An 11,753-nucleotide genomic window follows, 5' to 3' on the forward strand; every position below is an offset into this window, starting at 1 on the left:
TAATTTAAAATACTGGGTTATGCACCGGGGCTTGCCTTTGTTGGCGGGGCTAGGGTTAGGTGTGTCAAAGTTTTCCGAACTTTGGTTCGGAGTTTCAGTTAGACTTCCGACGACGTTCCCGGGGTCTTCAGCAATTTCCACTCCTAGTTCCGAAATCAGTTCGTAGTCTCCGTCGGCGAGAGTAGTTGAGTCTATATGATATGTAGAGATGTAGTTTAACGGATGCATATACCTTTATTTTATTTCACAATAAAGTTACAATCCAATGAAAACACAGTTCACTCATCACACGTATCATTTACTCTTTTACTGGGCAGTCATTTATCGGGTATAAACTAACCTAGTTAGCTTCATTAGACAACATCTTTTATTTTTACAAAATAAACTACCATAGCACTGGGGTTGAAATTATAGATCAAGCTATGTTTGAGCCATTGTAAATTTATCAAGATTTTATTTTTAAAGAATTTAGGCCACAAGGATAAATAACAATAGCACTAACATATTAAGTATTATTTATAACTGTATATACACACAAGATTTTGCTCTAGATTTTTGTGCACAGGTTATACTACTCAAGTTCAACACCTCAAAATATTTTCATAATTTTTAAACATCTAGAACTGCAGATATTAATTACACAAGATTAAACAAGTATCATTCATGATTAAACTCATACATTATAAAATATTATATAAATAGTAAGTTAATTATTTTTCCTAAGTACTACATGTCAAAGAAAAACTAACTCAATTGGTTTTACATTTTTACCATTTGTCTACTATTTACTAAGCATTTTCATATTCTACAACTACTTAAACTTAACATTTAAATTAGAGTAAAAACTACTTATAAATTGAAAGTCAACTTTAAGGAAAGTTGTAGACCTTAGAATAAGGAATCCAACAAATTTTAGTTTGTATTTTTCTGATTTTTCCTTGAATTGCTATAGAATTTTAAAGTTTGCAGCAAAAATAACGCACAGGTCCCTATAGGCACTATTCATCTGAGTCATAAGCTTCGCAGACAGCCCCCTGGGCTTTTGTATCTTTCAACCTGAGGCCCTTGGCCGTGGCCAGAGAGGGAGGCGCGGGTTTGACCGGCCAAATCCGACGACGGTGATCGCCGGCAGCGAGGGTGGAGGGGCGGGGAAGCATCACCAAGTCCTTGCGCACCTGTGGCAGTCCGGACTTAGGGTCGGCGTGGCCTGTAGCGGCAGCGCGACGAGAGCAGGCGGCCGGCGGTGGAGGAGAACGGCGGTCGTGAGCGGTGAGGAAGGGGTCGGGAAGGTTCAGGGCGGTGTGGGGAAGCTAGCTGTAGAGTCAATTGGAGTCGAGGAGGGTCGGGAAGGGGTGCTCCACATCGAGCAGGGGGCGGCGGCGGGCGGCGGTCGCCGGCAGTGGCGCTCCGACTGAAATTCGACGGTGTTTAGGGGCTAGTGAGCATGAGCAGGAGCTGGGGAAGCTTGCTAGGGGATCGGTGGGGACAATGGACGGTCAATGGCGGCTATCCACGACGGCCAGTAGCTCACCCGAAGGGAGGAGCGGGTGGCAGTGGTGATCAGGGGTTCGGGGTGCACACGGCAAGGGAAAACGGATGGAAACGAATTGAGTGTGAGCTGCTGGTGTTGCTAAGCAGAAGAGGGAGGGAAGAAGAGCCGGCACACGTGTGGGACACGGCGGGGGCGAGCTGGCTGCCGGCGGAGACTCGGGTGGTCGTGGCGCGCGCGAAATAGGACAGCAGGGGAGGGCTAGGGCGGCGGCCGACGTCCAGGTGACGCGTGGGGAGGGTGGCAGCAAGAGGTGGAGCGGCAGTGGCCTGCACAGCGGCGGTGGCGAGGTGCTCTGCATCGGCGGTAGTGAGGAGCAGGGGAGCAGAGGGGTACCAGAGGAAGAAGAAAGGAGGGGGGGTTCCGAAGGGTCTTTGTGGAAATATCAAAAATCTCAGGGATCCTACTGTAAAGTAAGATTTTCCATTGATCTAAAACCCTAATAAGGAAATGCCCAAAATATAAGTTGGAGAGTTTTTCAAACCCTACAACATTGCTTTAGGGTTCAAGTTCAAAAAACCTAAAGTACATAGCTTTAATTTTAAATTTTGAACAAAAGTTGTATTTAAGTAAATTTTATCCTTACTGGGGTAGATTTCATGTAGTTTTGGACATGATTGCAAGTTTTCATGCAATGTCATGATGACTTGCATTCTTACATTTTGATCCTAAGTAAACTTTGAAAGTTACTTTTATACTTCAATTATTTTGCATAAAAGGACCCATACTTTTGCATTAATCACATCTAGGTCCTTATTTTCACATAAACACCCAAATTTCATAGAATTTAACATATCTATTACAATTTTTTCCTATTATGTTACAAATTTGACACCTAGAGTGTCAAACCTTGCTATGCTTTAGATTTTATCCCTCTTTCTTACCCATTTAACACTAAAGAGCCTATATTTTACAAAATTACAATAATACCCTTTTTCCTTTGTACTTAAATTTGACACACATACACAAGATCAAACATGCACACTTAACACTAAGATCTAGTGTTTAAAATTCTAAATACCTGAATGTTACACTCTGGTGGTGCCCTAGGGGGATTATGAAACCGTTCACGGGCCAACCTTCGAACCCTTGGGCTTCAATGGGCCGACAGGGCCCCTTTACTGCCAGGCGCGTCCCCCGAGAGGTCGCGCCTACGCATGGCACACGAGCACCTCCTAATATGACGGGGTGACGTGATGTGATGAAAGCAGTCATTATGGCGGTCGTGGGGGTCGAGGCACCGGTTTGCCTTCCACTTCCCTAGCCTATAATTGGGGCTCTCAGCCCCTCTGCCGCCTCCACGCTCTTTCGTCTTCCTGCCCTCATCGTCTTCCGTTGCCATCTTGACAAGTCATCCCCTCCTCTTCACCCCTGCCCTCGGGAGAGCTCCTGATCCCCTTTCACCACCCAACAATGGCATCGTGGTACCGCTCGAACATGTCCCCATCATGCTTGGGGGGTCTCTTCAAGCGCGGGCTTCTCTGCCCACGGTCCGCCGTGGAGAAGTGGCTCTTAACTAGCTGTGAGGAGTTGTCGGCACTACGTGATGGCTATGTCATGTCCTTCACGCACTTCCAAGAGCGCGGGTTCGGGAGGCCCCCTCATCCCTTCTTTCAGGGGCTCCTCCATCACTATCAAATAGAGCTACAGCACCTCAACCCGAATGGGATCCAGCAGATCGCGTCCTTCATCGCGCTGTGTGAGGGTTTCCTGGGGATCGAACCCCACTTTGAGTTGTGGACATACTTCTTCGCCATCTCCTTGGTCAAGAAGAGGGATGGGTCGACGGCCCTGATAGGATGCACCGGGATCCATCTCCACGGGCCTCGGGCCTAGGAGTACATGGCCATCACCACCACAAAGTCCAACAAGGGGGGCACCCGCGGTGCTTCTACATCGAGAACTATGACGCCACCCACCTCCCACTCTTCACCGGCCACACCATTGCGGCGGTTCCGTGGCATGGTCGCGGGGGCCTATGGACAAGGAGAAAAAGAGACTTGCCCCGCTCCTGGGCGCCATCGCGCACCTGAAGGGCCATGGCCTCTGCGGCGCTGGCGTCATTAGGGCTTCTCACTCAAGGTGAGTGGCACTGCTGATGGCGCGTGCACTTCCATTTTTTGGGATGGCGCCGGGAGTGCGGATGGAGAGCACGGCGCTTGCAAATGGCTTGCTCTAAAATTCGAAGATCCAGCAGTGCATCCGGGAGGCAATGGAAGAGACCGACGTGACCTTCTCGGTCGAGGATCACCTGGCGATAGGGCTGACACCGGCTTCATCGACCTAGTGAGTATTTCCCGACCTCCACATTGTGTTTCACTCTTTTTCTTCATTCTTACTCTTGACTTCGTGGGTCAGCGTTTATTGGGTCAGTTCAGTCCTTTCCGCGATTCCCTTGCGCCGCTACTGGAGGATAAAAATACACGAGCGGCGAACCGTGCAGCTGACGAGGCGTGCAAGAAGAAAAAGGATGTGGAGAAGATGAAGAAAGAAGCACAGGAGCATCCAAAGTTGCAGTGCTGGAAGCACCGATAGTGGTCGAACAAGGAGGCGATGGAAGATGATGACGATGACGACGACACCAATAAGGAGGAGGATGAGTGAGATGACATCCCCTAGGACAAGCTGGTGCACGATGATGAGGCTCTAGGGCCCTCCAGCCCTATGCTTGCTACGACGCAGCTAGATGAGGCTGCACACACGAAGGCGATGGAGACGGAGCATGAAGCGCAGGCGCCCTCCAGCTCTATGCCTGCCCGACGCAGCATGAGAGGTTGCATGCACGATGACGAAGATGGGTCGTGACTCCCTGTCGAAGGTTCCCACGCAGGTGGGGGACCCCAAGTGGCAGCATTCGAAGGTTCCCACGCAGGTGGGGGACCCCAAGTGGCAGCATGCTGAGGAGGCGGAGCTGGGGTTGGGGGGCCCGACCCCGAAACGCCCTCGTATGGTGGCATCCGGTGAGTCGATGATCACCTTGCTCCTTCATGGTTGGTGGTTCTTCACCAATGGCGTACTAACCACCACCAGGCCTTTGCTGCAGTGCTGGAGGTCGAGCAGGTATCTTGGTAGTGGCGCTGCGGAAGGTCCTCGTGCTGAGGCGGCCGCCTCCGAGTGCGGCCGGTGTTTCATTGGCCGCGAGCGTGGAGAGCGCCGAGGAAAACGCAGCGCCTGTCAACCCAGGGCAGCAGACGGTGACTGAGGGTCTGTCACGGGAAGGCACACCTATGGAAGAGGTGCAGCCATCGGCGATGCTCGTCGAGGAGGGGTCTAGGGCGGGCATGCCCGATTCACTCCCTAAGGTTGAGACGAAGACGGCGCCGTCGCCCCGTGAAGCAGATGGGTCCTCCGCGGGGCGAACAGATGAGGAGATGGTGCAGGAGGAGACGTCACCGTGTGAGGTCATGGCGGTCGTCCAGAAGGAGGCCTCAGCTATTGGTGGCGAGGCGGCCGGGACCATCTCCATGGAGGTTGGGTTGCAGGAGGTGCCCGCTCCCTTGGCATTGACGGGAGCAGCCGACCCCAGCGATGGCGGGAGGGCCTCACCATCCTCGGCTCAAACGGGCCGGGATCTACCCGCGCGGGGAGCCACCCAGGAGTCGGGAGACTCTGCTGCGGCGATCCTCATTCTGGGCGACGAGGTGGAGGATGCGGAGTGGTAGGGTGTCTCAGGAGCCCTGTCCGCCGCGCTGGACACATTGTGCAATGTCGTCGTCCCGACCTACCAGGTATAACACATCAGCGCCCTCGACCATCGCACCCTTTCTGGGCACTTCTGACACGTTTGTTCTTCGCAGTTCCTCATGAATTGCAGCCGGGTCCGGCGTGCCGAAGAGGTGCGATAGTGCGCGGAGTTGGCAGAGCATCTCGCTGCGGCCCACCAGGAAGCGGCCGATGCCCCAGCCAAGGCACTTGTAGATGCCGAGGTGTTCGAGCAGCTGCCTGGAGAGCCGGATCAGTTGGTTGGTGCCATGGACGAGCTCTACGGCAAGCTCGAGTAGTCCGACCAAGAGGCCGTGCGCTTGTCCGAGGAGTGGGAGGAGCAGGCGCTGACCGCTCGAGGGAATCTCACGAGTAAGATCCCTCTCCTGTTCCCCTCGGATTGTCATATTCTCGGTCGTGGTGTGTTTAAGTTCTCTTCCTTGCAGGCGCCTAGCAGCAAGTGGTGCTCCTTCAACAAGAGTGTGCCAAAGAAGCGAAGTGAAAGCTTCAAGCCGAGGCTATGGCTGGCGATCTCACCATGGACATTGCTATCAATCGAGCATAGATTTCACGCCTGAATGCCAAGACGAGCAAGCTTCAATACCAAGTGAATGGTAAGACCTCGCTTGCCACAACTGTTCCTTCAAAGTTTCTTGGCAGGCTTTTTGACATTGTTGGTGTGTGCTTGGACAGTGCTTGATGGGCAGCTTGGAGAGGAGGTGGTGGCGCACCGACGCCTGGAGAGAGAGCTCGGCGAGGCGAACACCACGCTCCACAAACAATCCGGCGAGCATGACACCTTGCGGATTGCCGTTGGGCTAGTGTTGAATGATTTCGAGATGGCCTCGAAGCTAGGGACGAGCTTGCTTGCAGTCCAGGTCATCAATGTCATGGACCGGGCGCATGGGATGGCGAAGCGGGCGCTGCACCTCGGCCTACAGTGATCATTCGCGATTGCACGTTCCCATTACGAGAACATCAACCTGCAGGCGACGAGCCAAGGCTTCGCGCCCGGTTACGACAACGCCGAGCTAGACCAGATCGTGGAAGAGGTGGCCTCCCTCACGCAGGTCTTGGCTGCAAACATAGAGGAGGAGATCGTTCTTAAGTAGTTAGTTTTAGTTTTAGCGGTGAACCGGGCCTTGACGCCCGAAGTTTTGTAAACCAACTTTTAAACTTTTGAATTTTGGCTGGGAGGTTCTTTGGCGGGGAAAAAGAAGTTCCGGGGATCATTTCGCCTCTCCTCCCCTTCGCATGGACCCCGCTGGCCCTGTAGATGACGACGGAGGTGCTCCCATACGGCGCCCTGGTGCGACATGCGCGTGTGCCCCAACGGAATGGGCGGCGCGTGTCACCTAGGCCGCTAGACGGGCGATGTGCACTCTGCATATACGGGCAATTGAGCCCCCTGGCATGTTTTATGGCTTGACCCCCGGCGCGTTGGACGGCCGGGGCCTGTTGTATTAGCCTATCTTTTTGGGAGGTCATGTCGCTGCACGTCCTTACCAACACTTACGCCAGAGGTTCATCCTCCGGCGTGGCCCGTCACTTCATGAGGTCACTGGCAGCCCCACACCTTTGGGGTGGACGTGCCCAACCCCTCTCCCTTGGGGTTGGGTGAGGCGGACGCGCCCGACCCCCCATCGTTGGGGTCGGGCGAGGCAGACATGCCCGATCCTTTACCCTTGAGGTCGGGCGAGGCGGCTGTATCCTTCTCCAGTGCTTCGCATTAGGCTGTTGGTGCCCCTTCTCCTTGTGTGCCGTTCTACGGCTGTATGACGGCCCCGCTGGCCCAAGCCACGTACTTTGATGGATCTAGGGCCTGTTTGGATCTCTGCCTAAGCCGCCACCGCCTAACCCTAGGCATGCCACGCAATATTAGGCGTGCGTTTGGATCCTATACTAAGGTTAGCGCGCCACACAATCTCAGGCGCGCCACAGCTCGCTCGCCACACAAAAAAAGCCACATCTGCGGCACTCGATTTGGCCGCCACAACCAAATCATGCCGCAGCTCGGTCTCCTCCCTCCTCCGTCCGCACCGCCCAGGTACTGTCCTCCCGCCGCCGGCGCTGCCCGCCCCCCACCCCCGGTCCGCCGCCTCCTCCTGGCCCCCAGCAGCGCTACCCCCCAGCGCTCTGGAACAGATCGGAGCCCGGTGCCCCCCCCCCCCCCCCCCGCGGAAGCTCCGCCGCCTGCTGCCCTCCCACCCCGCGGAAGCCGCCGCCCCCCCCCCCCCCCCCCGCCGCCTGGGCCCCCCGCAGCGCTGCCCCCCCAGCGCGCTCTGGAACAGAGCGTTCCAGCCCCCCCAACCCAAGCATTTGGCTAACATTTTTGTTCCTTTTTTCAGGGTTTTTTGCAACGAGGCAGTCATCTTCTGCTTCGAGGTATAACTATCTTCTACATTTTATACTTGTATCATTTGTGTTGTATGCATTCTAAAATAGTTCTTAAATCTGAATAGATGGGTGCAATGAAGGATTAATTTGAGAACTATTATTATGATTATAACATTCAAAGAAGAAGGTTGCTTATTTGCCTAGCCATCTACGTTTGTATGTTGTGGTACAAGTTACAAGAAGATAGATTGATGAGGAGGCCCAAATATGGTTCTTTATTAGAAAGAGATTTGGAAAGAGGGAGCTCGGCGAGGCGGACACCACGCTCCACAAACAATCCGGCGAGCATGACACCTTGCGGATTGCCGTTGGGCTAGTGTTGAATGATTTCGAGATGGCCTCAGAGCTAGGGATGAGCTTGCTTGCAGTCCAGGTCATCAATGTCATGGACCGGGCGCATGGGATGGTGAAGCGGGCGCTGCACCTCGGCCTACAGTGATCATTCGCGATTGCACGTTCCCATTACGAGAACATTGACCTGCAGGCGATGAGCCAAGGCTTCGCGCCCGGTTACGACAACGCTGAGCTGGACCAGATCGTGGAAGAGGTGGCCTCCCTCGCGCAGGTCTTGGCTGCAAACATAGAGGAGGAGATCGTTCTTAAGTAGTTAGTTTTAGTTTTAGCGGTGAATTGGGCCTTGACGCCCGAAGTTTTGTAAACCAACTTTTAAACTTTTGAATTTTGGCTGGGAGGTTCTTTGGCGGGGGAAAAAGAAGTTCCTGGGATCATTTCGCCTCTCCTCCCCTTCGCATGGGCCCCGCTGGCCCTGTAGATGACGACGGAGGTGCTCCCATACGGCGCCCTGGTGCGACATGCGCGTGTGCCCCAACGGAATGGGCGGCACATGTCACCTAGGCCGCTAGACGGGCGATGTGCACTCTGCATATACGGGCAATTGAGCCCCCAGCATGTTTTACGGCTTGACCCCCGGCGCGGTGGACGGCCGGGGCCTGTTGTATTAGCCTATCTTTTCGGGAGGTCATGTCGCTGCACGTCCTTACCAACACTTACGCTAGAGGTTCATCCTCTGGCGTGGCCCGTCACTTCATAAGGTCCCTGGCAGCCCCACGCCTTTGGGGCGGACGTGCCCAACCCCTCTCCCTTGGGATTGGGTGAGGCGGACGCGCCCGACCCCCCATCGTTGGGGTCGGGCGAGGCAGACATGCCCGATCCTTTACCCTTGAGGTCGGGCGAGGCGGCTGTATCCTTCTCCAGTGCTTCGCATTAGGCTGTTGGTGCCCCTTCTCCTCGTGTGCCGTTCTGCGGCTGTATGACGGCCCTGCTGGCCCAAGCCACGTACTTTGAGGGATCTAGGGCCTGTTTGGATCTCTGCCTAAGCCGCCACCGCCTAACCCTAGGCGTGCCACGCAATGTTAGGCGTGCGTTTGGATCCTATACTAAGGTTAGCGCGCCACACAATCTCAGGCGCGCCACAGCTCGCTCGCCACACAAAAAAACGCCACACCTGCGGCGCTCGATTTGGCCGCCACAACCAAATCGCGCCACAGCTCGGTCTCCTCCCTCCTCCGTCCGCGCTGCCCAGGTACTGTCCTCCCGTCGCCGGCGCCACCCGCACCCCACCCCCGGTCCGCCGCCTCCTCCTGGCCCCCCGCAGCGCTGCCCCCCAGCGCTCTGGAACAGATCGGAGCCCGGTGCCCCCCCCCCCCCCCGCGGAAGCTCCGCTGCCTCCTGCCCCCGGAAGCTCCGCCGCCCCCCCCCTCCCCCCCGCCGCCTGGGCCCTCCACAGCGCTGCCCCCAGCGCGCTCTAGAACAGAGCGTGCATTCCAGAGCGCCGCCCGTCACAGCGCTGCCCCCCAGCGCGCTCTGGGTAAGATAGGTTTAGGGGTAGAAAGCACTATCCAACACAAAATGTCTTAGCTGCCGTAGATTTTGACCTTAAGTTTACATATGCGTTGGCCGGATGGGAAGGATCAGCTCATGATTCCTTTGTGCTTCAAGATGCATTGTCACGGCCATCAGGTTTAAAAATTCCAGAAGGTATAAGTCAAGTCATTAATATACCGTGTTTTAGTTTCCAAAATGAATAGCTAATGGTAGTTCAATCTAATTGTAGGTCACTACCTTTTAGCCGATGCTGGTTATGCTGCTAGACCTGGCATATTACCTCCATATCGAGGTGTCCGGTACCACCTTAAGGAGTTTCAAGGTACTAGACGACCGGAGAATCCAAGAGAATTGTTCAACCTTCATCACTCCTCTCTTAGGACAACGATTGAGCGGGCATTTGGCACACTCAAAAATAGATTTAAGATACTTACAAGTCAACCATTCTTCCCTTTAAAAACACAAGTCAAGATAGTTTTGGCATGCTGCACTTTGCATAACTTTATAATTGATGATGGACCTGATATTTATGTTTATGATGATGCGACATGGTTTCAAACTCTTCCAAGAAGCAATCATTCACATGGGGATATTAATAGGGACAACCAGCAATGGGCAACCATACGTGATCAGTTAGCTCACCAAATGTGGGATGAGTGGGACCAAAATTGAGAGTTGTGCTGCTGTTTTGGGATATTATTTTAAATATATTTTATGGCTTTATTGAGACCTTATTTAATTGTTTTAAGACATTATTATGTGGCTGTTTTGAGACCCTATTTAATTGATTTGGATTGCTGTTTTGAGATCCTGTTTAATTGTATCATATAGCTGTTGCTGTTTAACTGTATTATGGGGCTATTTTGACACCCTATTTGATTGTAATATTATAACATGTGGCAATTTTGAGACACTGTTATGAACTGATCTTGAGTACAGATATGGGCAAGGGGAAGGAAAAGGATGAAGGTGATGGCACCACTCACGAGAGGATCATTCTATGGGATGAGGATCAAACTAAATTTATGCTTGGTTGGTTCATTGACTACATAAAGGAGCAGCATGCTGGTTTCAAGATAAAAAAACAGCATCACTTTAAGTGTTCAGAAGCATTGAACAGGCAGTTCAATATGGGGGTAACTGCTACTCAAGTTGAGAGACATTTCAGACATTATAAGGAAAATTGGAAGTTCATTAGAACAGCTTTAAGCAAGAGTGGTAACACATTTGACACCTCAAGATCTATGGTTATCATATCTGAATCAGAGAAGGCTAACCTACAGGTACTCCCTTTTTCCAATCTTTTTTGTTAATATATTACTAAGTGATTAAAATATTGATTATTAACTAATAGCATGTTACTATATGGAGGTCAGGGCAAGAAGGCTCCTGACCAAGCCCATCAAATTCTTCAATGAAATGCAGGAACTATTCCTTAACAGCAGTGCTGATGGTTCTCTTGCCATGGACGCCAACACTTGTATGAATGAGACACAAGCTGATGAAGATAATGATTATGATGATGACGTATGCAATGACTTGTCCAGCTATGCTCCACCTGAAGATAATCTAGGTGATGATTCAGACACTTTACCTTCCCCTATAAGTGGACAGCCCAGCATAGCATCCCAAGTGGCTGAGCAAAGCTCATCTAGCTCGGGAGTCAAGCGTCTAAGAAGTGAGGGAAAAGCACCCAAGAGAGATGTGAGACCAAAGAGCCGCATGTCTAGGGTAGGAGATGCAATCACGTCTACTTTAGTGGAACTTCAAAATGAAATCAAGAAGCCACCACCACCTCCACCACCTATGCGCAGCTCTGATGATATATTATGGCAAAGACTTGAGAACATGACTTTAACTACTGACCAAAAGCTGATGGTAGGAACATTTCTAGCATCCAAAGAACAAAAGAGAATGCGTAGTTTGTTATCAGGCTCATCCGAGGTAACATTTCAGTCATGGATTTTCAAGTTTCTTACTGATTCGGGGCTGTGAATTGGCTATGTATGGTTGCATGCTATTTTATTTAAGTACTCAGGTAATACTTGTTCTATTTCAGTATTCATTGAGAAAATTGTTTACATTTTGCTAAGTTCAATTTCCACTTGTATTAGGCTCATCGAGTTTTCAGCTAGGAGGATGTGGTCAATGAAGACTGGGAGTTCTTTTGCACTTTTTGTAGGCTGCTCCACTCTGTTGTTAAGCAATGAGTGCTTCTTTTATAGGCTCTGCTTGACAATTCATGGAGATGGATAGTTTT

General features: G+C 52.0%; 1 protein-coding gene across 1 annotated transcript; it reads left to right on the forward strand.

Annotated features, from left to right (window-relative positions):
- Nucleotides 1–10,363: 10,363 nt before the first annotated feature.
- On the forward strand, nt 10,364–11,488 carry LOC112877734. Its single transcript, XM_025942092.1, has 2 exons — nt 10,364–10,776; nt 10,865–11,488. Exons 1-2 carry the CDS (start codon nt 10,435–10,437, stop codon nt 11,486–11,488), a joined length of 966 nt encoding a protein of 321 aa, XP_025797877.1. The 5' UTR covers nt 10,364–10,434.
- The last annotated feature ends 265 nt before the right edge of the window (nt 11,489–11,753 follow it).

This window comes from Panicum hallii, chromosome 9 (genome assembly GCF_002211085.1).
Source record: "Panicum hallii strain FIL2 chromosome 9, PHallii_v3.1, whole genome shotgun sequence".
Taxonomy (NCBI): Eukaryota; Viridiplantae; Streptophyta; class Magnoliopsida; order Poales; family Poaceae; genus Panicum; species Panicum hallii.

Coding starts and splice junctions, on each gene's coding strand:
- LOC112877734 (XM_025942092.1), top strand. CDS start 10,435: ATGGGCAAGGGGAAGGAAAAGGATGAAGGTGATGGCACCACTCACGAG. Junction 10,777..10,864: donor CAGAGAAGGCTAACCTACAG/GTACTCCCTTTT, acceptor TACTATATGGAG/GTCAGGGCAAGAAGGCTCCT.